Below are 26,576 nucleotides of genomic sequence, written 5' to 3'. Positions count from 1 at the left end.
TTAATTACAGTTCAAATAAGTTTGCCGGTGGTGGCTTTGACGCAGTATCACTGCCAAGCAGGACACCACAGATAACCTAACATCCTTATCCAATCAGAGGTCTACGTCTGCTTCAGAGTATAAAAGGTAAAGTCAGATGTGCAGCACCAGGCACCCAAGGAGGTTGCAAGTGACAAGAAAGGTCAACTGCTGAGGTCCTCCCTTTACGATCAGAATGGCAGAAGAGTGGGGAAAACAGGCATTTGCTGCCAGGCGGTACAATGAAGATACAACAAGAGGATCTGTCTTCGTCTACACAAACAGCAATCATACCAAAGGTACAGTATCATTATTTATCATCAGTTTTTTAATAATTAATTGGACATGTTAACCAGAGCGAAATCTGCACAATGTTTGCCAATAGAACCTGATTTAGATGTAATGAGTCGCTACCTTATTTTGTTGGCTTTAAAGGTAAATTCAGTCACTTTACTAATCTTTAAAGTCAGTATGGTTGAATTTTATAGACTTAAAATAATTCTATTTGGTAATTATTTTACATACACACACACACTTATGGAGTTACAAAGTGTATAGTTTAAAAGGATCATTTTAATTCATTCAATTTGTTATTTTTAATTGATTATTTTATACCAGCAAGAATTCATTTGATAATGTTGCATGACATATGACAGATCCTTAATTTATTAGAAAATACTGCAGTCTACATAATTACATACATTAAAGATTTGTTCTGTATCTCACGTAAACATTTTGCTTCCAAGCCGTTACGCAAGACTGTGAACTTGCCTAATGCGAACGTTTGTGGTTAAAGGTTGTAATGTTGTAAATTCACATTGACAAAAGCTTTAGAGTTAAAACTACAAAAAACAAAAGACTTTCGGAGCTGTCTCAGTCTTTCTAACACCTTACAAAAGAAGATTTAAAAAAGAAGAAGATGTGGACTACATGACATTCTGTTCTGTGAAACTAAATATGTGATTGCTTTTTGTTCTTTCAGATCCCTTTGAGGGTCCTAACTACCACATTGCTCCTCGATGGGTTTACAACCTTTCAACAGCCTGGATGTTTGTTGTGGTCTTCCTATCGGTCTTCACCAACGGTCTCGTCTTGGTGGCCACAGCAAAGTTCAAGAAACTCCGTCACCCTCTGAACTGGATCTTGGTCAATCTTGCAATTGCTGATCTTGGTGAGACAGTTTTTGCCAGCACCATCAGTGTGTGCAACCAGTTTTTTGGTTACTTCATTCTGGGACACCCAATGTGCATCTTTGAGGGCTACGTCGTCTCAGTCTGTGGTAAGTGGTCACTGTGTTTTTCTCCTCTTTGATTGGAAGGAGTTTTCTCCATGTAGCATATGTTATCAGGCTGAGAGAATTAACCTTGTATTCTTATTCTTTACACAGGTATTACCGCTCTCTGGTCCCTGACTATCATCTCCTGGGAGAGATGGATAGTTGTGTGCAAACCTTTTGGAAACGTCAAGTTTGATGCAAAATGGGCCACAGGTGGAATACTGTTCTCCTGGATCTGGTCTGCTGTGTGGTGTGCTCCCCCCATGTTCGGATGGAGCAGGTAGCCTGGTATTTTTTAATCTTGAAAAAAACTCACTGAGTTTTAAATTAATCAGAACAGTAAACTAAACATTTTCTTGCATCAGGTACTGGCCTCATGGACTAAAGACTTCCTGTGGACCAGATGTATTCAGCGGAAGTGAAGACCCTGGAGTCCAGTCCTACATGATTGTCCTTATGAGTACATGTTGTTTACTTCCTTTGAGCATCATCATCTTGTGCTACCTTGCAGTCTGGCTGGCTATCCGTGCTGTAAGTTATCTTACCAGCAGCATTATACTCTCTATAAAGTCGAACACCGGCTGGCTGAATCTCACACTGTGTTGATTTGTGGATCACAGGTTGCCATGCAGCAGAAGGAATCAGAGTCAACCCAAAAAGCTGAGAGAGATGTATCCAGAATGGTTGTTGTCATGATTGTGGCATATATTGTCTGCTGGGGACCTTACACAACTTTTGCCTGCTTTGCCGCGGCTAACCCTGGATATGCCTTCCATCCTCTGGCTGCTGCCCTGCCTGCATACTTTGCCAAGAGCGCCACCATCTACAACCCAGTTATCTATGTCTTTATGAACCGACAGGTGGGCACAACAGTTACACTGACACATATATCAGCTTCTCTATGTCCAAATCAGACATTTTTAACATGTTTTTTCTCTCTCTCCCTAACAGTTCCGTTCATGTATCATGCAGCTCTTTGGCAAAGAAGCAGATGATGGCTCTGAAGTATCCACATCAAAGACAGAGGTCTCCTCTGTGGCTCCTGCATAAAGTTGTTGATATTCTCCTTTTTGGGAAAAAAAATGAGAACCATTGTGATTTGTACAGTATATATGTATTGTTTCATTTATCTTTCTTTCTTTTTTTTAGTAAATATAGCTTTCTGGCAAAAGACAAAAACAAAATCAAAAAATACACAAAGCAAATGAATCATTATATGACTGGTCTTTTTTCAGATGAACATACATATGAAGCATCCTGAAAGTTTTCCTTTTGGTGACTTTTAAAAACTACCGATGCAGAGATCATCAGATACCGTTAGAACTGGTGTTAATGTTACTGTACAAACATTTTAAGGTCTCAAAAAACTTTTAAAATAGGGTTGTGGAGCAGCTCCAGCAGCTGTATATCTTGGTGGAAGTTTTGTAGTAGAACATGCTAAAAAAAAACATGAGGGTTGACATAGTATCAATCTTTCAATGACAGAAGCACTTGATTAAAGAAGTCAGAAGTCCAAGATCACCCGTCCAGATTCTCTTCCCCCTGGGATTAAGTTGGCTGAGAAAGACTGCATGGTTTTCACAACTGAAAACAAAATAATTTTCTTGAAATATAATCCAAGCTCGATAAATTTTTAACAGCAGTGCATGTACAATGGCTGGAGACAAACACAGCAATTCCACTCTGTAACCAATACATAGTTTAAAAGTGAAAACACAGAAATAATTTTTGACTAAATGTAGGACTAATGGCATCCAGTGTTGAGGTTGCAGATTGCAACCAACTGAATATTCCTGTTTACCCCTTCTTTCCAAGCATGTCGGAGAACTAGCGTCTCCTTCAGGTAACATTAAAACAATAGTCAGTGTTTGTTTTGTCCGTTTTAGGCTACTTAGAAACAGCAGTGCAACATGGCGAACTCTGTGAAGAGGATCCGCTCCATATGACATGATGGGCTCATTCTAAACGAACAAAAACGCAAGGATACTGAGATTCATCTGATTACACACTAATGATAACATAGATATGAAAATTGTGCTATTAGATCCCTCATTATTCCTACATGCTGGTCCTTTAATGTAGCTTTTTAACCTCTTTCTACCTTTTTTTGGTTCTAGTAAACAAGCTCTAATGCTCATGCTAACTGCCCCTCACTTAACAACAGAGAGAAAAGTTAGTGGCTAGCTGGTCAAAAAGGCACACTTGTAGGGGCTAAAGACTTATATAGATTTCTCAAAAGTTGGTGGCGACCAGACCGGAGCTAAAAGGGGAGTGCATAGGCTAGTTGTGTTCGTCAGATGACATAAATCTCCACTGCAGTGCTAATGTTGCTGTGTGACTACCGAATGTTTAGGAAGATAATTTTATGCTAACGCACAGACAACGTGTCAGGGCTGTGTTGGAGTTTCTCTGCCCCCTGGTGGCCAAAAGGTATAGACGCTACTCCGCATCATTTAAACTCAACTCGGAACCATGAGAATCTGGATCAAACAAATCCTAAAACATGATGTACACTTTGGAAGCAAATGAGTGAAAAAAAAAAATCTATTTCAGATCTTAAAGGCACAAGATCCAAGATTGTTGACAGAATCAGCCCAAATTTTGACTACCAGCCCAATGCTAATTTTCCCCAGCCCAACTTCATTAAAACCAGCCCAATCTGGCAACACTGAGTGGAGGAAGGAGAAGCTTGGACAACACACACTGAGGGAGAGCGACTTTATTCTGTGCTCAGGTAGACATTACTCCTTTATATCTTTACACAGCAAATACTGCTATATTAATGTTCATAATGTTAAATACTGCTCCTTTAACAATTATTGCACAGCATATTTACACAAATATTTCTCCACCATTTGCTACGAAATATAAAAACGTTGCTTGCTAGGTTAGACAGACTGATGAGAACATACTATGAATAATATTCAAACAATTCAACATTAACTGTAAAGTTGTAGCAGGTCCACAGCTAAATGGTAAGTCATATTGCAGTTAAATGTATTATTCACTTTGAGATGTGTTTTATAAACATCAGTCTTTCATGTTTAGGGCCAAGAACATGTGCCTCATCATCATTTTGTTGTGGAGTAAAGGTGTAGGTGGAGAAAAAAACAAAACTTCAATATGAAGGAAAACCATAAATAAAAAAAATCATCCTTGGCACAGAAAGATATGAAGACATAAAAGACAATCGTTTCATCAGCGTACAAATTGAAGTGGAGTGTGTGGCTTTCTTTTGTTTGTATCTAGTATTTCCCAGCCTTAAAACCAGTGGTGGAAGAAGTATTCAGATCATTTACTTCAGTAAGAGTATTGGAAGTATTGCATGTTAACATTGAAATAACTGAAAACAACTGAAATGTTGTGGCGCTTAAGTATAAAGTAAGAGAAAACTAACATATACTTAGAACATCTACGTTCTTACTTTACACCACTGCTTAACATATTACACAACTCCTTTCTTTCACTTGCTCTCTTCCACAGGCAGGTGAAAGTTCAGTTTCAGCTACCCAGCAGGCTCCTCACAGGCTTCTGTCAGTATTCTCCTTCTCTATGCCGTGTTTTATTATTTATTTGCAGCATTTTTCCCCCTAAATGCTCCACATGTGCAGTCAAATTGGTGAAGATTTTTTAAATCATTTGCTTGTGTTTTTACGATTTGCATGTGTTTTCTTAAGTTGCGGTGCATTGTTCTTTGGGCCACTGTAGATTAATTCATTATGAGGTTGACATATTTTGTTTGTAGTGAACATTCTTTACAAATATGCAATGGATTCCCATGAAATTCAAGATATTCAAGGTCCCAAAATGGACGAATCCAGTGACTTTGGTGATCCACTGACTTTTCCTGGCAGACCTAAATTTGGTACATTCATGGTCCCCAGACAAAGTATTTCGATGCTTTCCAGATGAATACTGCAGTGCCAGTTTATATAAAATGTTGTTTTGTGCTTAAGCGAATTACCAAAACAGCTGTATATGCAGATGGTGTTTCCTGCGACTCCTGCCCAGGTCGCTCTTTTATTTTGACGATTAGCCGGATGTTGTGGGTGACGTCACTCTGTGCGCCCGTCCGTTCACCCTCTTGTCAAACACGTGAACTCAGAGAAGAAGAAGAAGAAGAAGAAGACTGTAAAGCTATGTCTAAAGCTAGTACGTATTTCTTTTTACATTTTTGACTAAATGTATTCACTCGCTAAATAACTGTGGATGGTTTTGACTGGACTCTGTCGTTTCTTACAGAACAAAAACGAGCCAAACGTCTCGGCTTCCTCGGAAAAAATAAGGTAAGTGCGACTCCGGCTAACTTTTAGTGCTGTAGCTAACGATACAGTCCAAACCTGCTGAGCTTAAGTATAAATGTAGCATTCAGACGCCTCAGGCATGTCTCCATAAACAACTGTGCAGTGTTTGTAGATTATATACTGCATGGCAATGACAAACACAACCGTTCAAAGGTTTGGAATAACCTGCCACCAAAGATTGATTTGGTACAGTCAGATGGCTGAGAGGACTACTGTATGTATGTATGTATGTATGTGTATATATATATGTATATATACATATATATATATATGTATGTATGTATGTATGTATATTTGTGAATGTTCTTTCATGCGTTTAGGTTTTAGAAAGTCCTCTTTGCGATTGGTTATTATTTAGTTTGAATCGTTTGCCAAAACAAAAATAAGAATAGAAGAAAATCACTGGTAAAGACATTGGTAAAAAATAAATTGGAAGTTTAGCATCACAATCTGTGCAGATTAAAATAGGAAGAGGTTCCAGTTTCAGTGTCAAGTGCACAATAATGCCTCTATGTAATGCAAAAATAATAATGCAAAAACAATATGAATTATTTTACAATGTAGGCTATTTGTTTTTCTGCCTGCAGACTAAAGATGGACGAAAGGATGATGCTTCAGGGCAGACAAAGAGTTCAGAGCAGTCATCTGTGCAGCATGTCAAAGAACACAGAAGACAAGAAGACATCCGGAAGCAAAGGGTGAACATTTAAAAGTCTTGCCTGTGCCCCTATTTGAGGTTACACTGCTGATATGATCTTGAGGTAAACCAATCATTTGATTTCTATATTTCCTTATTAGCTTCAGGACCTCCAGGACAGGCAGAAAATCTCTAGAGAACGAGATCTGATGAAGAGGAGGAATTTGCAAAGTTTCCAGAATGACATCCTACAGCGACAAAGGCAGTTCGAGCAGAAGGTAAATGTCCGTCTTTTCAGCAGAAATAGACACCAGTTAAAATAACGGCACACTGTGCAGATTGTCACTGTAGTGATTTGCGTTTTCTTCTTCTTTGTGCGTTCACAGGAGATTGAGATGCAGAGTTTGGAGAAGAATGTTAATTTTGAAAATGAGAACTCGAGAAAGGCATATTACAGAGAATTTAAAAAGGTAGGTAGCTGCTCCATACAGGCCACATGCTCATTTCTGATAGCATATACATACGAATAGCACTCGGCACTTTTTAGCTTAACCTTTTTCAAAGAAGTCAATGAATGTTGGAAAGCACTTGTTAAACTACACACTACCACAAATCAGGCAATTATCTTTCTATGGATGCATGTGCTCTCACATGGTGATTCAAAAAGCCCGTATACATACACACATGTAGGCTGGTATATATATGTCCTGCCTTTTTAAATAACGCTGGTCCCTCAGCGGCAATAGAAGCATAGTAGAGCAGGGGGAAATGGATTTTGAACACGAACATGATTTTTTAAAGGTGGTGGAGGCCTCGGATGTGATTCTGGAGGTTTTGGATGCACGTGACCCTCTCGGCTGCAGATGTCCTCAGGTGGAGCAGGCGGTCATTCAAAGTGGAACGAACAAGAAGATCGTTTTAGTGCTTAATAAAATTGGTATGTTCACTAAATTAATTGAGAAAGTCTATCTTTTAGGAATTGTCTGTATTTCCATAATTTCATTGAATGACAAGGTAGTTTTATTTATTCTGTGAATTTATTTTTGATTCTAGATTTGTTGTCGAAGGAAATCGTGGAAAAGTGGATTAAATATCTCCGTAATGAGTTTCCCACAGTAGCTTTCAAAGCATCTACTCAGCAACAGAACAAGAACTTGGTATGCAGATAAAAAATGTCTACTTTGATCATCAAAAAAATGCAAATTGAGATAATAAAAAAAAAAAAAAAAGTTAAACTACGGAATAACATAATTTCGCATTCTTTCCTCTGTCTCGTGCCGTGGACAGAAACGCAGTAACGTACCAGTGACACAAGCCACCACGGAGCTTCTCAGTACCAGCGCTTGTGTCGGTGCAGACTGCTTGATGAAGCTACTCGGCAACTACTGCCGCAACCTAGACATAAAGACGGCCATCACCGTCGGTGTTGTAGGTAAGCGTCCACGTCCAGCAATACACCAGGTCCTTTCTTTGTATATGGCGACGGTTGTCCAAAGTGAAACCATTTGCCCCTCCCCCTCTTGTTTTGTAGGATTTCCTAACGTGGGAAAGAGCAGTTTGATCAACAGTTTGAAACGGGCGCGAGCGTGCAGCGTCGGAGCCACTCCCGGTGTCACCAAGTAAGTACACCGTGAGCTGATGAGCCAGAAATCCTGCTTGTCCACTTCTAGTCTTGCTCATGGGTTTGGTGAATTTCAGGTGCCTTCAAGAGGTGCACTTGGACAAACACATCAAGCTTCTGGATTGCCCCGGCATCGTCATGGCGACTTCCACGACTGACGCGGCAATGATTCTTCGCAACTGTGTGAAAATCGAACAGCTTGTAGATCCTCTTCCACCGGTCGAAGCCATCCTTCGCCGCTGCAACAAGGCGCAGGTCTGTCATGACGTCACAACCTTTTTTTTCTCTGTTGCCTGATTGTGTCTTTTGCACACTGCCGTGACAGTACTTTTGCTGAATGTTCAGATCATGGAGTACTACGGGGTTTCAGACTTTCACACCGCTCTGGAGTTCTTGGCGATGCTTGCTCGACGTCAAGGCAAACTGAGAAAGGGAGGACTGCCCGACACCGACAAAGCAGCAAAGAGTGTGCTAATGGACTGGACAGGGTGAGTTTAAAATTTAGATTTTGGATGTTTTGACAAATGACAATCAAGCAGGTCATTACACCGTGCTAATTTCAGAATGTTGTGTTATTTAGGGGAAGGATCAGCTACTTCACACACCCTCCAGAGACACACACCCTTCCCACACACGTCAGCGCTGAGATCATCACCCAGATGGGTAAAGCTTTTGACTGGGATGAGCTGGAAAAAGGAAATCAGGAGGTTCTTGCAGGTAAATGTTACTTCTAGTGGAATCTAGAATCTAGTTTTTTCAGGATAAACCACAGACCTCACTGTCAACAGTTTCATTGGGCTACTTTGTAAGGGAAAGTAGTTCCAAGGGCAGGTATCTCAAAACCAGAACTCTACACACCACTAAATTTAAGTGACAACGTTGCGTTACACCTTCCGTTGTAACGCACCTCAAAGAAGCAGTAGTTGTTCCAAAGTTAGATATGCTTTTCGCTGTCTTTCAGTGTCATCTTGTCCTGATGTCCAAATGGGATTTTGCATGGAAACCACTGGAATGACACAAGGTGGCCAGGGTGAACCACCGTCTGACCTGGAAGTGGTGGGGGGGTCCTTGGAAGAGCCGGAAGTTCAAGACGAAACTCAATCTATGGAGGATGGCCAGGACCCAGAGGTGTGAAACAGCGCAGTCCTTACAGCTTAAGTGTTTAACAGTATGTTTTATCCAGTTAGTCTTCTTTAACTTAACTTTCCTTCCTGCTCACAATAGTTTGGACCAATGACGGTGGAGATAAAAGCTCAGAGGTCAAAAACTGACCTGCCTGCAAATGATGCTGTGCCCAGAGCTCCAAATTTGAAGGATATCTTGGATGTAGAACCTCTACGGCAGGGTCAGGCACTCCTGGCTGCCAGCAAGAAGAGGAAAAAGCAGCAGAAAAGAGCTGGTTTGTATAAATATTGGTCTCAGTGTAATACTATATATAATTTTGTCTGAAAACACTTTTTACCCTAATCTGTGAAGAAGTAAACAAACAAAATTACTCTACAACCTCATGTTAGTATTGTTGTAAGCAGGCAAGATTTAAGATGGCTCCGTCAGTTGATGGAGGGAATATTATACCTCAGCATTAATGTGGTTAAGCGGGCCTTAGATGTGGCCTGTGAAAGAGACCTCTATTGCTGTGTAAAAGGTTCTATTGGTCTGTAGTGTTTGTTTTACACCTCATGTAGCAGATGGTGAGCGTGTAATCCTGCACACACTCAGGCAAGCTTCTGTAAGGAGTAATGTGTTTTCTCAATACATTTTACACTGATGTTTAATCTTGGAAAATTAAACTTGTAGTTTTCTTCTTTTTTTTTTTTTTTTTTCCTCTGCAGACAAAATTGCCACCAAACTCTCAGACACCTTGACGGCTGCCATGGACTTCTCATTTTCAGATAGCTGATTTAAAAAAAGAAGAATAAATTAATACATATTATTTGTGTCTTGTCTTATTTTGATGTAAATTAGCAGTATTACGATTAATATAGATACGATGATAACATCCACCTGCACTTTTGCTTCTGGGAATCTTGATCCTTCATTTCATGATTAAAAAAAAAATGTTCATGGTTGTTTTTCACAAGGTAAATGATATCCCTGTTCAGCCACTGTTCCTTAAAATCACTTAAAAATGTGATCAAATTGTTTGCTCCTGCATGGTGATACTTGCATCATAATTTGATAATTCCAAAGACAGATTGAAATTACTTTATTTTTTTTGCATCCCAGAATACACTGGTTTGCATCCAAACACTACAGTTGTGTGTTATTGTAACTATAAACCTACCTTCAGGTATACAGTATATACCTGCACTAAGTAGGCCGTTTTGAAAATGTGCAACCTCACAGCAGTCAACAACTTCCGGGTAACCCGCGACGGATGACGTCATCCCGAGATCAACAACACTGTCAGTGCCGCCGCTAACGTCTGTTGAAGAGCTTGTACAAAAACGACTTTTAACTATGGCAGAGAAACCGGAGGACCTCGGAGATATATGGCTGTGATTAACTAAAACGAATAATCTTTTGCCACAGTACGTTCTTTATATTTACCTCTAAAATGCTAGTTAGCATTAGGTTAGCTTTTGGGGGGCAACTAACGGGTGCAAGGTAACGTTAGCTAGTTTAGCTAAAAACTGCAACTTCCTATGTTTACTTTGCATTGACTGCGTCTCAAGTTGCTTCTGATACACAATTGCTTTCAACAAACAAGCTATCGTTAACCTCCTTCCAGTTGGCGGCTGGTAACGTTAAGTAACTGAAGCCAATGTAAAGCTTCGGTGATGTAAATACTAGCTAACGTTAGCTTTAGCTTTAGTTGACGTGGGCCCCTTAGCGACACTGAGCTGTCAAAAGTGAACTCTGCTGTCATGACGCGAGATTAGAGCTTACCAAAAACAGACTATGAAAACTATTTTCACATAACTAACATCAACTGACCCACAGGAGAAGGCGACACTGACAGCTGGTTCACGCAATGCACTCTGCAGTTGTGCAACGTTAGCTTTGCATAACTTGTTACAATGTGTTTTGAATTAAGTGCCTGGATTTTGTGTTTGGAAACTTAGTGAAGTGAACCTAATTCTTTTTTACTCTGAGGGTGGTTTATAACGTAAAGTCGCCGTGTGCAAAATCGGAAATCCGTGAGGTGTAAAAAGGCTGGTTTGCGTGTAAAGAAAGTTAACCTATCCAGCTTTTTGGTTAGAGCCCGAAGAGGTCTTCATGAGCCCACATCATCTCAGATGAAGGTAAAGAAAGACGTTGACTGCAGAGGGTTGACCTTATGTGCAGCACAGTATACATTAGATCGTGTAGTCGTACTACCTGAGGGCAATTCAACTAATACATAGAAGGCTGATGTTGGCCCAGATATGATCAATTTTATTGACAAAGACACTAGGGTTCTTTCACAATCGGCTCCTGATGAGGCATCAGCGGTGGGTGGAGCAGGCTTTACAAGCTGTGATTAAGCAAGATTCCTAGATTGCGCAGGTTTACTAACGGTCTGGTCAAATATTGCCCACATTATATCCTCTTAACTGCTACTGTACAACTTATTATAACAATATTTCCATTGATAATTATGTTGTAGGTCCCAATGATGGAAGTAACATCTGCATAGCCAAAGCATCATCACCAGAGTACTGTAGTGGATGATTTAAGGATTGAGCTGTTTAATAACACAATACCGTTACATACTTTGAAATACTACTGGCATTGCCGATCGATAACGCTCATTTGTTCTGTTTGTTTTCCAGCTCCATCCCTAGATCTTGATCGCTCTCTTCAGCCGCCATGTCATCACGCGTGTTGCTACGGCAGCAGCTGATGCGAGAACAAGCCCAGGAGCAGGAGCGACGTGAGGCCCAGCAGCAGGCCTCCGCCTCTCTGCTCCGGGCCTCTGACTCCACTCCAGCCATCTCCGTCACGCTGCCCCCGAATGCTGCCCGCCCCCCTCCGGCACAGGTGCCTGTGGAGGTGCTGAAAGTAAGAGCGTCCTGTTTTTGTATGTCCATCACTCGTTGTTCTTGATTTAGTGCAGTTCTCAGAACATTAACACCTCTTTAAATGATCAGGTGCAGACCCACTTGGAGAACCCCACCAAGTACCACATCCAGCAGGCACAGAGGCAGCAGGTGAAGCAGTACCTCTCCACCACTCTGGGCAACAACGCGGTTACTCAGACCATCGGTGTGTCGCCCGTGCCGCAGTCCAGTTCTGCCCCTGAAGTTGCTCCGACTGCCAGCAGCGCCCCTAACAGTCCCATGGCTCTGCTCAACATCGGATCCAACAAGGAGGAAGTACGGGAAATTCCCCCTTTTGATAGCAGTGGTGTAACTTCTTGTGTGTGGTTTCGTTTTGCTGGTGCAGCAGATTACAAAACCTTGTCAACGGTTGTCTTTCTGCAAACTTGCAGAGCAATTTTGGAGAAGTTAAATGTCTAACCTTTTGCTGACTTCTAGCTTAATTACTTTTTGTTTGCTCTGGAATGATGTGTCCAAAGGTCCCACTGCGCTGATGCGTGCCTTTTGTCGTCGTACCCGTGTTGGCCTGTTGTCACAATAACATGTGAAATACTGCGCCTACAGTTTAACCATGCCAGCACACACCCCTCTCTGAGAAATCAGGCCTCTTCAGTTAAATAGCTTCTGAATGTTTAGTGTGAGCCTTTACAGAGTATACTCATACGAGACTGTTTTAGATTACAAAGCACACTATGTATATACATGTTGATTAACCCAAAGGACTTTACTGATTAAGTAACAATGGTGTTTTCTCTCATCTGCTTTATCTAGATTGACGATGTGATAGACGACATCATTAGTCTTGAATCCAGTTTCAATGACGACATCATCACGTTGATTGACTCAGGGCTTCAGTTGCCTTGCACGGTACGTAGAACAATGTATTTATTTTACAGTGAATACTTCCTTTTTAAAGTTTCCTCTAGAGTTTACAGGTTCTTCATTTCATGCACACTGACAGGATAACACTGGGTTTCAGGTCACTCCAGTTAGCTTTTTATACCAAAAGTGTTTTTTCTTTGAATGGACGGTCTCTTTTATGTGTGGAATTCTGAAGTCGTAGGAGTAAATATATACTTTTGGCACTCAGTTACTATTCGCCACAAACGTGCTGCCTGGGCGGGGTGAAGGTATCGGAGGATACAAGACCGGGAGGAGCGAGAGGATTGTACTCATGAAAAAGTACATTGTAGCGGCCAGGGCAACCGATAAATTTGTCAGATAGGAAGAGCTTTTACCAACATTCTGCCGCAGAACAAAAAAAAAAAATGAGGATTATGGTTATGCTTTTGGAAGACAAGAAAAAGAAGCACTGTAAGGTAAATGCTTTATGTGATTTTTGAAATAGTACCTGGTATTGTTGTCCCGCTTTAATATGCAATATTAAATGGTTTGATTCTGTAAAGTTTAGTTTGAATTAAAAGTGAATTGTAATCCCGGTCTTTTTTTTGTGGCACGGTTGCTCTGCAGGATTTAGTAGCGTTCATCTGACGGCACTGAAACCAGCTTTGATTCCATTTTGAATTATGTCTTTGAAAACGTTTAAACAGATGGAAGACTTTTTTACAAATGTACTTCTAAATATGGTAGTCAGTGACCGTCTATATCTATTTTAACATTCTCTATTTCCTGTAGCTCCCAGGAAATCTGCTGGATGTATACCATAGCCCTGGAATGGCAGCACCTACTTTCGCTGTCAGCAACTCCTGCCCTGCTGATCTTCCAAAAATTAAAAGGGAAATTACCGGTACGGTATCTTAACTTTTTATAAACACGTGTCTTTGACTGTCCTTTAGCGTTAGGAGAACATTTTGTTTGTAATATTGAATTGTATGGAACACTATGTATTTGTCTTGCAGATGTAGACGCCAAAACAATAATGAAAGAAAGGCAGAAGAAGGACAACCATAACCTCAGTGAGTCGAGCTTCATTTCAGCCATTTTGAGCAATTTGTTGAATGTGAATGCAGTTAACATCAGAAATACAGTTGGAGCAAATGTGCCGTGTAGATTTAAAATCACAGTATCCCACTGTGATTTGATCTTTTGCCTGTTTCAACTCTAGGACAAACCATTTGATCTTTATTGTCTCCTCATTTCCATGTATTTCTAACAAAGCTTGCTTAGTTGTTATTTTTGGTTTCTCTTTTGTTAATATTGTAAATGCTTTTATTGTTTCTGCTTTTACTGTGTAAAGTGCCTTTTTAAAGCGCTATACAAATAAAATGTATTAGTATTAGTGATAACTGATTGTTGAAGGTAAACTAACATGTGTTGCTTTGTCGTTGTTGCTCTTTGCAGTTGAGAGGAGGCGGAGATTCAACATCAACGACCGTATAAAGGAGCTTGGTACTCTGATCCCCAAGACAAATGACCCGTAAGCGCAGTCACATTTTTCCGGATATTCATTTTCCTTTCCTACGAAAATGATTAGTCCCTGCGACTGTTGTGTAGTAAAAATCTTTCTATTGTGTTTCCTTTCTTCGCTGTCTGTAAAATACGTGTTTACTGATATCACAATGATGTCAGCGAGATGCGCTGGAATAAAGGCACCATACTGAAAGCCTCGGTCGACTACATCAGGAAGTTGCAGAAGGAGCAGCAGAGATCCAAGGACATCGATATGCGTCAGAAAAAGCTGGAGCTTGCAAACCACAGTCTGATGTTACGCATCCAGGTCAGTGTTCGTTGGTCCGGTGGCAGATCCAAGACAGGAAATGCAACGTAAGGCTACGTATCGCTCGACTAGTTCTGGAAGTTAAAGGCAGAATGGGTAGGATTGGTCGGCTATGGTTTGTAAACACAATATTTAAAGTTTGGCCCCTCCTCCTGGCTCAACGACACCAGAGGTTAGAGTAAGGGTGCTTGCGATCTGGCACCTGGTCGCTACGTTTTTATAGAAGTTCACGCCCAGAAACGAACGCAACAAAATAAGAAAATTCAGGTAGAGGGCCTGGTTTCTGTAGATACAGACACACATTTTTTCTTTTTAGTGGTTCCTAAGTGATGATTGAGAAGGATTATCGTCGATACGTAGTTTTTGGGGAAATTCTACTCATTTTGCCTTTAAATTTGTCTACATACCTTGAAGGCACGTTGTGGGGTCTTGGACCAATAGAGGCCCTGCACAGTGATGAGTGAGCCACACACACACACACACACACACACACACACACACACACACACACACACACACACACACACACACCATGGGCCTGGGTGAAACAAGGTTCTGCAGATTACAGAGATGATAGAGCAAATGGCATGGTGTGGGAATCTGTGCTCTGTTTTAAAGATTGGTTTTACTGAGTTATTATAGCTAAAATTAGCATTAGCATCCGACTAAGTCTGCCTCCATACTAATAAGTAAAAGCAAAAAACTTGTCTATGGCCACTTTAAAGTGTTGTTTACTTAAATTACTTTTCACATGCTAAACGCATAAAGAGCTCCTAGGTGTTGTAACAAAATATCCTTTGCAGTCATTCCAGAACATGGCATCTGAATGTCTGTCTGTCTGTCTGTCTGTCTGCTGCTGTTTTCAGGAACTGGAAATGCAGGCACAGCTCCACGGCCTGAGTCCTGATCCATCTCAGCTCCAACAGCAGCAGCTCCCACATAGCGGTCTGTCTCTGCCTCCCGGTGCAGAAGGCGTCTCCTCCCAGAACCTCCTCGGTATGGGCGCGGCGGGCATCGGGCAGCCTCTGCCGGCCTCCTTCCTGTCCCCGCCCTCCTCGGACTCTCCCGCAGGGGTCACCATCAGCAGCCCCCTGGACCTGGGCAGCCTGAGCTTCGCCGAGCTAGACGACGCCTCGGCCTCGGCACTTTACCCCGACGTGGGCTTGGGAGACTTTCTCATGGACGAGGGGTGCACCCTGTCTCCGGAGAGGATGGCCGAGCCGCTCTTCTCCCCCTTGTCACCAGGTGCCTCTAAAACCAGCAGTCGCAGGAGCAGCCTTGAAATGGACGAGGACTTGTGATGAGCCCCGAGTGGCTGTCAGAGACTGTCTGCAGGGACAAGAATGTCAGAAAGTGCAGTCTGTCCTTAAATAACGCCAGTCTATTTATAGGACTGTGAATTTGAACTTAGAAAAGCAAAAACAGCTAACATTAAGATCAAAACTAACATGTTCTTCTTGATTTCTTTCTTTCTTCTTTTGCCATACAGGCCTAATTATTATCGTTCCTGTTTGGAGCTGGTCAGATGATTATGTCTGGGTTTATAAATGCAATCTTATTCAAATGAAATATTATATGATAGGGGCATGGACTTAGCATTAAGATGTATTTCCATTCTTATATAGTTTTTAAAGATTTTTTTTTTCTTCAGAGATTTAAGAGGGATATAAAGTTTGCTTGAATTTATTATGTGCTCATTTATAGGGAAGAAAGCTGTGAGGTTTCTTTTTTTCACAACAACACTGATGAACAGATGCCAACATACAGTGTGTTTTATTTTTCGACTGACTGGAATCAGGGTTTGTTAATAGCGGTCACATCCATGTTGGGTTGTCTCACCAGCAGCTACAGAAGGGATCTTTTTAAGGTGAATTGGCACATTGTGAGATATTTTACTGCATATTGTATATAAGAATATTTTATTTTGAGCAATTTAATTGCACCTTATTTTATGGCAGTCTATGCATTTTATGAGAGCTTTTGTCTGTTTTTATTACTATCGCACACGGTGGACAGCTGGTGCCCAGGTTGCATGTATTTGTAATACATTTAAAAAAAAAAGAAAAAGCAATGGAACATTCACTTGCTGCTGCAGCTAGTTGGCCAAAGCAGGACTTCTTCCAGAGTAGCTACAAATTGCAAATCAGCGTTTTTTTATTTTTTGAACATGTTCACTAAAGTCAATGGAAATGCAAGACAGTATGAGAGATGCAGAACAATTTTACAGTAGTACTGTAGTTCATTACAGTAGTCCTTTTGATACCTGAATACTAGTTTACTCAGTAGTTTCTCCTGGCTAATATCTGTGTCGTCGGTGATTGTCTCTGTTATTCTTGGCGGCTGGTCACTGAGTGATTCGCATGTTCTACCAAGACTGTGGCTTCTTTTTTTGGGGTTTTTTTTGACGATCAAAGCTGATATATCTAATAATGCGTTAACGCTCATTGTAGTATGAATTCAGAGGGCTTTGACCTTCTTTCAAACCAACCACTAGCCTCACTTCTGTAATAAGGTATAACTGTTTGTTGTGTGAAACCTGCAATGCAACTATTATTCAATAAAATAGCCACAAAGTTTTAGAAAGGCATTTTTATTTGTCAGATGCGACCTTATGTACAGTAAATTAATGTGTGTTTGAGAAAGTACCTGCATAAGTGTAGTTGCTTTTCTTTTTTGTTAACACTGACGCACTGATTTTTCCTTCAACACAACCTCCAAGTTATTGATATACATACTTTCTTTTTTTTTTTTAAATATTCAGCAGCCAAAAAACATCTTTGCTTTTTGGTGGTGCCGGTGATTTTAAAGTGTCCTCTCTTGGTCATTCAGAACTTATGAAGACTATTTTGTTTTCTAGCTAAAAGCAGCTCTACTCCATCGCTCAGTGCTACTAATTGCGTTGTTGTTCGTAGTCCCATCAGATTAAGTACATCTATGGCCGGCTTTTTTCCACTCATAGTTAATCGCTCTCCATGATATTAACCATGACTTTCCCTGACATATATCCGAGTGCTAACATTGACTGTTAACCATAAACAGGTAGCATTTGTGTCTTGTCTCTACAAGTTGGCTTTTCGGGAGATTTTAACAAATAAATGATTCCCATTGCTTCGACGTCTTGGTGTGGTTATTCTTCGCTGGCGGCCAGCATTAGTGGTAAAGCATTTGAGAGATCTCCATGCAGAGGTCCAGGCACTCGGAGGCCTGAAGGCAGATGTCGCAGGCGGAACAGTCGCACAGGAGGCGGCGGACGCCCAGACAGTCGCACAGGTCACAGTGGTGGGTGGCGTCCAAGAGAGGCCGCAGGGTGCTGGGCTCGCAGCCGCACAGGAACGAGCACAGAGACCACACGCACTCGTTGCACCCTCTCATCATGGCCAGCAAACAGTCCAGCGGGTGACAGAAGAGGCAGGCCAAAAGGATTGCGGCACAAAGGTCTAGGAGGGAGGAGGGAGGGGGAGAAAGGTAGCGAGGTTAGGCTTCAATTTGAGGAGGGAAAAGCCCGTAAGAAAGAGGAGATGAAGAAGGGATACAGAACAGGTTTGCGTCCTTACCGTCGCCATCTGGCTCGGTGTGGACGGTGGTGACTTTCAGGCTTTCTTGACTCCTGCTTATTGATGCGAATGACTGACTCAGACCATAGACCGTGCAGGCCTCCATAGAGGACGGCAGCAGGGTGCATAGAGGCTGCGGCTGGTCCTGCTCCACAGAGCTGCAGATGGAAGCTCTGGTCACTCCACCTTTTGGGTTATAATGCACGCTGGTTTCTGCACCAGACAAAATGAACAATGAATCCTCATGAAAAGTGCTTTTAGAGAAACATATAGCTGTTAGAGTTGACAGATTAAAGTACCTATTACTTTTGGGAATACATTCACAGAGGTGTCGGTTAGAGATGATTCATTGTCCTCAGTGGAGATCTGCTCTGAAAACATAGTGACTTCAGTCAAAGATCCTGTAAGAAAAGGAAGTTCAGCTGTTGTAAGAAACTGCAATTCAATGCTTAGTTCATGACAATGAAACCGGTTCTCTGTAAACCTACCTGTTGGATCTGCGCTGGAGTTTTCAGGTATAACGGGCAACTTTGAAGCAGTGGTCAGTGAGTCACTGAACTTTGGTTTACCATCACTTCCATCGCCCATCTTTTCATTCATATCGGCAGAATCCCGTTTGGTATCCATTGGGGGCATTTAATATGTCACCTACACCTGTTAATCTGAAAGAAAGATGACTTTATTTTGAATCTAAACACGATCATTAAAACTCCCTAATTCACTTACTTACGTTATTATAGTTGACTTCATGTAAAATTAAACCTCATCATTCTCTGTAGATACAACAGAGTCAGGTCTGTAGCTGCAAGTTTCGCAGCCTTTAGTGATGAGTGGACATCTTGGAAATGGCAGAAAAGTTAATCTATTATTCATCACCATTTAGGAAACATTTATATTTTAGATGAAAGGCAGCACGGGGATATCCTGACAGCTATATGAGACTGTGAGATCTTGATTTTTTGCTATTCATTAAAAATGAATGTCTTCAAGTAAGACTTACCTTAAGTGGCATTTTGAGGGTTTTTTTATGATCTGCAGATATTCCAGAATAAAACACCTTTAGTTTGTCTATCTGAAGTATTTTATCCAAATTTCAAGGTATTTGTTATATTTCAACAAATACATTTTAGTTGTTTTAGTAATCAGGGGATAAATAAGGTATATCAAGTCAATATGAATGAGTCAAATAAAAAATAATTAACATTCAATATACTCTAATTCATCGGATGCATGGAATCAACAACCACAGCAATACAATCTTGAACCCTGTGCCTCTAAATACATTTTATGTGATTCATTATTGTCAATTACAGGAATCCATAAAAGCCCACATTGTTTATTTATCTCTGTATGATACGAATTTTGTAATAAACAAGTTATACTCACTTTTCATGGCATATTTTAGAAGCAGGCGATCCAGCATATAGCGTTAATCACAGATGCATCCTTCAGTGACCTGTCAGCTGTGGAGGTTTAACCGCATCACTCTCTCTCTCTCTCTCTCTCTCTCTCTCTCTCTCTGTCTGTCTCTCTGTCTCTCTGTCTCTCTCTCTCTCTCTTTCTCTCTCTCTCTCTCTCTCTCTCTCTCTCACTCTCTCTCTCTGTGTGTATATGTGTGTAAAAACAGGAACAAGAACAAGAATGGTTGTACTAATATAACTAATTTAGATGTAGAAGGTGGGCATTATGGCCAAAATCTTCTATCACAATATAGGTAATTTCATATCTCAATAACTGAAAACATGAATCTATATTTCTCTAATTTCACTTGAAAAAGTTATGTTTCATCATTTTCCACAAAAGTTGTTAATTAAATGTGAAAATACTTTTGTTTGTCAAGTATTTAATTCACACATGATGTATCAGGATATACTTTGTTATACACAAACTATGTTTACATTGGCACAAATACAGTTTAATCAGATTAAGACATAGCTGACGTACATGTGTATCACCATATCTCGATGTGTGATTTCATCACGATATGATTTTATTGAAAGACGAAGAATTATCATATTACATTATTGACCATCAGTGTATTTGTCCTCCTTTACATCTAATATGTAAGTAATCTAACTATAGAGCAAGGAATCTCCTATTTGGAAATACATATATGTTGAGTGTAAAAAGGCATGTTTTGATGGGCTCTGCACTATTAGTATCTAATGTAAGCATTAAAAGGATTACAACACATTTCAAATGTATCCTATTTGTCTTCTGGAGATAGTATGACAATAATGGTGTGTCTGGTGTACGTTTATCCCTTAACAGACGCAGTTTGTAACATATCCAACAGGTGGCACTAATGTGCCATTAGATGTCAATTTGCCACCAGAGAAGAAGAACTCTTCACCAACAACCAACGATATTTTTACGAGTAGTACCGAGATCAGCCGATCGTGAGCGATGTTACATCCGTGTCAACCTTAAACGAACGCTAGCTATCGAGCTAAGCTAATAGGTTTACTGTTGTATTTGTTGCCCTACCATTATATATGTTTGCAGAACAACCAACGAGTTAACGTTACGGATCTCTCACGATGGTACGTATGAGACTAAAACACGGATTTGGCAAAGTTAGCTAACGTTAAGCTAACTCAATAGGTTCCACGGCCGTAAGTTGAACTAGCTACGTCCCACAGGAGCATGTTGTGATCTAAACTTAGGTTATATCGTTTAAATGGCTTAGGGTTCCTGTTAATGTCGAATAGCAACATTACAGTGTTGGATAAATTAAAAGTTGTTTTGTTGTGATGCAGTAAAGGTAACGTTAGCTGGAAAAGTATGAGCTCCATCTTTAACTGACAAGTTAGCAAGCTAGCTGATGCTAACTGACTAGCTTACTGTGCACGACATACAGTACTTTCAATGTAAACAAAGTATTTATTGATATTACTCGGAGTTTGCCTTTGTGCTATGGTTGCTGGTTAGCTGACCAGCTCCTTGTATTTTGAACTGTATAAGCATTTCAACACATTCTCTTTATAGATATTACAATGCAATGATGTAGTTCGCTAGCTAATGTTAAATATCTAGTTCTGTAACGACATCATGAAATACATTGGTGTTGTTTAGCTAGCTTAACGACGTTAGCTATAAAAAAGAGCTCATTTTAAAATGTTAGACATCATACCCTGGTCCTCACTGTGTATAATATACATGTCAAAACTATATTTTCCACCAGTTTTGATGTGCTTGTGTTTATTTATTGTTTCAGGACAGCGAGTTGTCTGACTTTGACCATGTACCAGGGCCTGAGACCAGCAGCATGGACGGGGAGAACGCCCCTCTGTACTGCATCTGCAGGAAACCAGACATCAACTGTTTCATGATGTAAGTCCACCACACCAATCCTGTTGTTTCTGTCATCGCTGTGTGTGGATGCGACAATGATCAACATTGTTTTTTCTTCATTTGCTTTCTCTCACTGACAGTGGCTGTGATAACTGCAATGAGTGGTTCCATGGCCACTGCATTAACATCACGGAAAAGATGGCGAAGGCAATCCGGGAATGGTATTGCATGAGATGCAGAGGTGATTAAAAAAAAAAAAGAAGAAGCATTATTTATCACAGCTTTTAAGAGTGCCGTGCTTAACGTTGAATACCTCACAAATAAACAAGACGTTGTTGTTGTTTTTTCCTCTCCCTGTCACCAGATAAAAACTCCTCACTGGAAATAAAGTATAGAACAAAGAAAAACCGAGAGAAGGAGGCTGAGTATGACAGAGGATCTGATAGACAGTACAGCACCCCGAGTACTCCTGACTATAAGAGTGAAAGGCGGCGTGGATCTAAAGTAAGTTGACCTAAATATTTAGGTTTGACTGCAATGTCTGAAGAGCATCCAAAAAGTACAAGAATGAGATAATTGGATCATCTAAATGTAAAGGAGCCATTCCTTACTGACATGAGGAAAAACAACATGCGTTACTCTTAGCATTAGTATTTATTCATCATTCGGTCAGTTTGACTTTTGAAACAACTATTTTTCACTGGTGCAAAAGAGGGAAACAAGTATTGCATGAATATAAACGGTGATTGAGGTTACTTCAAATGAACCTAATTTACAGTCATTTTAAAGCACAAGCCTTCTGCTGTATGCAGTAGTGATGCAGAAGCCACTTGCAGTGAGGCACATAAAGGGGACCAGTTACATGGCAGCCTTGGTTTTCATTGAGTAATGTTATAATGTCACTTTTATTTCCATATTGCCCAGCCATCAATTTGACTATATTTCATTCTCCTCAATTTTATACTTTTGCACAGGAGTTTTAAAAACACCCCATTTTTCTATGACCATGATAGAAAATATTGCTTTGTGTCGCAGCGATGCATAGCCATCTTCAAGTGTCAGGTCACTATAATGTAGGATGCAAAACAAATGCACATTTCTTAGGCTGCAATGGCTCTTATTGTCCACTGTTTGATTTTCCTAAGGTGAAGCGTTCGGTCCGAATGTGTGGGGAATGTGAGCCCTGCAGAAGGACTGAGGACTGTGCCGTGTGTGACTTCTGCAAGGACATGAAGAAGTTTGGAGGCCCCAACAAAATCAGACAGAAGTGCAGGTTTAGGCAATGTGAGGTTCGAGCCAGGGTACGTCACTTCATCCCTATGTTGTTTTTAAATAAGATTATGCCACCAAAGTGTCGGAGTATATTTAACATTTCAGCCCCTGTTAAGTTTTTACATTTTCTGCGTCTTTTTGTTATTGATAGGTCTTTAAAATGAATTTACTAGAATAACAATGCATCATTCATACAGTATCTTGTAAGTTCCCAGTTCAAAAACATAATGTTGTTTTTAAATGAGACTTTTAAAAACTCAAAAGATCCTTGAAGTGATTAGCAGTCCCTGATCTCTGACGTATTCATGCACTCCCTTGTGGCTTCTTTGGAAATGTGCAACCTGTTGCTTGTTGTTTTTGTATAGAAAATGCTGCGTGTGAAGGACGAGGAATCTTTGCAAGAAAGGAGAGACAATTCCTACCACAGACGGAGACGATACTCGGATGACTACGACAGTGAGGCGGATCTCTACCAGCAGTACAAGGCAGCCGGGCTTAACAGCAACATGGTAGCACAACATTTGACACCATCTTCATTCATATAAACAGATGCGGCAGCTAAAACATTTGATCATGAACTGTATGTTTAGTACTTTTTTTTTGTTTGCACTCCTCACTCAGGCATGGAATAGTGACGAAGATGATGAGCAGCCCTTCAGTCCCGTTGTGCGTAAAAAAGCTGTGAAGGTGAAGCACGTCAAGAGACGAGAAAAGAAGTTCGACAAGAAAGTACGTTTCCTCATATGAATTATCATTATCATTTCAAATGCTGCCAGGCATTAACATGGTAAATGGTAACATCTCACATGTATAACATCCTGTCTACTACCCCCTTCTTTCTTTTTTAAACCATCCAGAAGGAGTCCCGACGCCACAAACAGAAGCAGAAGCACAAAGACAGAACCAGATACAGCGAGAGGGGCGACCTCCGGGATAGCACCGGACAGCGTCAGTGTCTGGGACCAAACTGTGTGGAGGTAGCAAAACCCAACTCCAAATACTGCTCTGAGGACTGTGGCATGAAGTTAGCTGCCAAGTAAGAACTCCTACCTTCACCTTTCATGCATGACTGTATACGGCTAGATACTGTAATCCGAATGCCTGCTGTGAACAAACAAAGCCAACATCTCAAGTGAATTTAAGTTTAATTTATTTGCTGCTTTTTGGAGTTTCTTCCCCCACAAAAAAAAAATTTGGAACGAACTCTGTTTATTATGAACGCCATGGTCAAAAACGTACAGTATATCCCAGCTGTATTCAATTGATAGTATTACTATTCTAGTGCTATTGCTCCACCTAGTGTTAGAATAATGAAATGCTGGTAAAAGTATCTGTTTATTACATTAGTTTTTGTTGGGAAACTTGCAATTTTTTTCGACTGTGGTGACCGTGGCTAAGTGGAGAGCAGGGCCGCCTTTCAATCAGAGGGTCGACGGTTCGATGCCCGGCTCCTGCTCTACTAGTCTCATGTCAATGTGTCCTTGAGCAAGACATTTAACCCCAAAATTGCTCCCGTAGCTGCGTCTACGGCGTGTAGATAGATACTGAATTGTAAGTTGCTTTGGATAAAAGCGTCTGCTAAATGACTGTAATGTAATGTAATTCGATCTGTCACTAATTACTATTTCTTATTTCTTATCATTCTCCTTGCTGTAGTGTTCTATGGAAAGTGTTTCTGAGGCTTTTCATCTCAGCTAACTAAATCACAACCTGGGGAAACTCCACATCATGTTGACTTTTTTTTTTTTTTCCAGCATTTAAGCTCATTGATCTGTGTGCATTCCGTCCCACAGTCGGATCTACGAGATCCTCCCTCAGCGTATCCAGCAGTGGCAGCAGAGTCCCTGCATCGCCGAGGAGCACGGTAAGAAGCAGCTGGAGCGCATCCGCCGGGAGCAGCAGAACGCCCGGCTGCGCCTCACCGAGATGGAGCGACGCTTCCACGAACTGGAGGGGATCATAGCCAAGGCCAAGCAGCAGGCGGTTCAGCAGGACGAGGAGGTGAGCTGACGGCAGCCTGCGCGCTTGATCCTGCAGCGACACGGCTCGTTCTGTTCTAACTGCTTTGTCGTGATATTTTGGTTTCTATTTGCAGGTGAATGAAGGTGACAGCGAGGACACAGACCTGCAGATCTTCTGTGTGTCTTGTAGTCATCCCATCAATCCAAAAGTGGCGCTGAGACATATGGAGAGATGTTACGCGAAGGTGACTATATTCTATACTATATTCCTGTTGCTGCCTCAAAGCATCAAATATATAAACGCAGACAAATGCATCTGGGCTACTTGTAACATTTTTTTCCCTTAATGATTTTTTTGACAGTATGAGAGTCAGACCTCCTTTGGTTCCATGTACCCGACAAGGATAGAAGGGTAAGAAGAAGAAATCCTCTCAAAGTATAAAACAACTTTTCCTGAATTCAGTTCCTTTACTAACATTTTATTTCTTCCACAGAGCAACCAGACTCTTCTGTGATGTGTACAATCCCCAAAGCAAAACCTATTGTAAGAGGCTGCAGGTTTTGTGTCCAGAACATTCCAGAGATCCTAAGGTCAGTGGAAACCTCTCAGCCACTTGTATGATTTACACGATTCAATAAAAACTTTTTTAATTCGTTTTTTTTTTTTTTTTTTTTCCTTTTGTTTTGGTCACTAGATCCCAACGGATGAGGTGTGTGGATGTCCTCTGGTGAAGAATGTGTTTGAGCTGACTGGAGACTACTGCAGGGTCTCCAAAAGGAAGTGCAACAAGCATTACAACTGGGAAAAGCTGAGGAGAGCAGAGGTGGACTTGGAGCGAGTCAGGGTGGTAAGTCGAACGCCAGCTGCACGTTTTCAATCGATCCAGATATGACTTTTCTGTTGATGTCTCCTACTTGAAATCCCCCCTTTTCTCCCCCACAGTGGTACAAGTTGGACGAGCTCTTCGAACAGGAGCGTAACGTCAGGACCGCTATGACCAACAGAGCTGGTCTGCTCGCGCTGATGTTGCATCAAACTATTCAGCACGACCCCGTGACAACTGACCTCCGGAGCAACAAGGATCGGTAGTCGACCTCGTCTGCACCAGTTCTCTGATCTGTGGTTATTTGAGTGTTGAGGATTGAAACAATTACTACCATTTGGGTGAAATCTGATTTTTCTAACTAGATAATATTTTAAAATCTTTGTATGATAATTAACTGTAATATGTAAATGGGTATATTTTTTTTTCCTGACTGTGGTAGATAAGCTACTGCTCATTGAAAACGGCTGTTTTTGGTATGCTTGCCATGAATAAACACCTTAAAGTTAAACATTTGTTGTTCCATCTTTTCTATTAGCCTTTGTACACACAATGTACGCAGAGTGCTGTCATTATTATGACTATTACAGTTTGGCTCTTTGTTCAGGCTTCTATAACTTAAAAACACTTGAGGGTCTGAACATTGAGATACAGAAGAACAAAACTTTGCATGAACAAGTTGTATAATGGGCTGCAGACAGTACAACATATCTAGATTCATAATGTAGAACGTTTCTCCAGCCGTCATCTTTTAAACCTCTCATTACTCTGCTCCTCCTAATGGGATGGGATGTCCCTAGTTGGTCAATAATCAGACACAGCTTTATGATTGGTATGATTTAGAGACAGAGGATTACGTGACCGTTTCCATCTATTATGTTTCTGTGCATGAGTATACTTAATTTCTGATCATAATTAATGTTTTCTTTGATTAAAATGAATACATACAGGTAATATATTGATTAAGTAAATAAAGACAATTTGTTTTGTTATAAAAAACTACTGACTTGTTGATCATTACAATACAGGATTCTATCTTTGCTCCTCCCACCTCTAATGTTTACATTGTACAAAAAAACAAACCAAGTTCACTCCATGTTTTGTTTGTTGTCTAAA

General features: G+C 40.7%; 4 protein-coding genes across 5 annotated transcripts; all 4 read left to right on the top strand.

Annotated features, from left to right (window-relative positions):
- Positions 1–214: 214 nt before the first annotated feature.
- Positions 215–2,464, top strand: LOC137879530 (red-sensitive opsin). The gene is made up of 6 exons (XM_068720307.1): positions 215–317; positions 1,001–1,297; positions 1,406–1,574; positions 1,660–1,825; positions 1,915–2,154; positions 2,246–2,464. Exons 1-6 carry the CDS (start codon positions 215–217, stop codon positions 2,342–2,344), a joined length of 1,074 nt encoding a protein of 357 aa, XP_068576408.1. The 3' UTR covers positions 2,345–2,464.
- A 2,898-nt stretch (positions 2,465–5,362) lies between these two features.
- gnl3l (G protein nucleolar 3 like) lies at positions 5,363–9,789 on the top strand. Its single transcript, XM_068720097.1, has 15 exons — positions 5,363–5,446; positions 5,537–5,580; positions 6,186–6,296; positions 6,397–6,513; positions 6,622–6,705; positions 7,037–7,172; positions 7,289–7,392; positions 7,523–7,667; positions 7,767–7,854; positions 7,934–8,111; positions 8,202–8,344; positions 8,437–8,573; positions 8,818–8,984; positions 9,081–9,255; positions 9,689–9,789. Exons 1-15 carry the CDS (start codon positions 5,434–5,436, stop codon positions 9,754–9,756), a joined length of 1,710 nt encoding a protein of 569 aa, XP_068576198.1. The 5' UTR covers positions 5,363–5,433; the 3' UTR covers positions 9,757–9,789.
- Positions 9,790–10,244: 455 nt separating this feature from the next.
- On the top strand, positions 10,245–17,663 carry tfe3b (transcription factor binding to IGHM enhancer 3b). 2 transcript variants are annotated; one of them, XM_068720099.1, is made up of 9 exons: positions 10,245–10,387; positions 11,612–11,840; positions 11,930–12,154; positions 12,650–12,745; positions 13,514–13,625; positions 13,738–13,794; positions 14,180–14,255; positions 14,408–14,555; positions 15,422–17,663. In XM_068720099.1, the coding sequence occupies exons 2-9, from the start codon at positions 11,649–11,651 to the stop codon at positions 15,854–15,856; spliced, it is 1,341 nt and encodes a 446-aa protein (XP_068576200.1). In that variant the 5' UTR covers positions 10,245–10,387; positions 11,612–11,648; the 3' UTR covers positions 15,857–17,663. The 2 variants fall into 2 exon arrangements, with proteins under 2 accessions (XP_068576200.1, XP_068576199.1); XM_068720098.1 differs by having other exon boundaries at positions 14,390–14,555.
- Positions 17,664–20,505: 2,842 nt separating this feature from the next.
- cxxc1b (CXXC finger protein 1b) lies at positions 20,506–25,971 on the top strand. Its single transcript, XM_068720533.1, has 14 exons — positions 20,506–20,652; positions 21,327–21,442; positions 21,544–21,644; positions 21,768–21,907; positions 22,549–22,704; positions 23,041–23,184; positions 23,297–23,404; positions 23,533–23,711; positions 24,469–24,676; positions 24,771–24,881; positions 24,999–25,048; positions 25,131–25,227; positions 25,332–25,484; positions 25,580–25,971. Exons 1-14 carry the CDS (start codon positions 20,650–20,652, stop codon positions 25,724–25,726), a joined length of 1,713 nt encoding a protein of 570 aa, XP_068576634.1. The 5' UTR covers positions 20,506–20,649; the 3' UTR covers positions 25,727–25,971.
- Positions 25,972–26,576: the final 605 nt, after the last annotated feature.

The sequence above is a fragment of the Cebidichthys violaceus genome, unplaced genomic scaffold, assembly GCF_023349555.1.
Source record: "Cebidichthys violaceus isolate CVI_PGR_0920_01 unplaced genomic scaffold, fCebVio1.0.p SCAF_25, whole genome shotgun sequence".
Taxonomy (NCBI): domain Eukaryota; kingdom Metazoa; phylum Chordata; class Actinopteri; order Perciformes; family Stichaeidae; genus Cebidichthys; species Cebidichthys violaceus.
The sequence above is the reverse complement of the archived record's forward strand: the minus strand, read 5'-3'. Positions and strand labels throughout refer to the sequence as shown.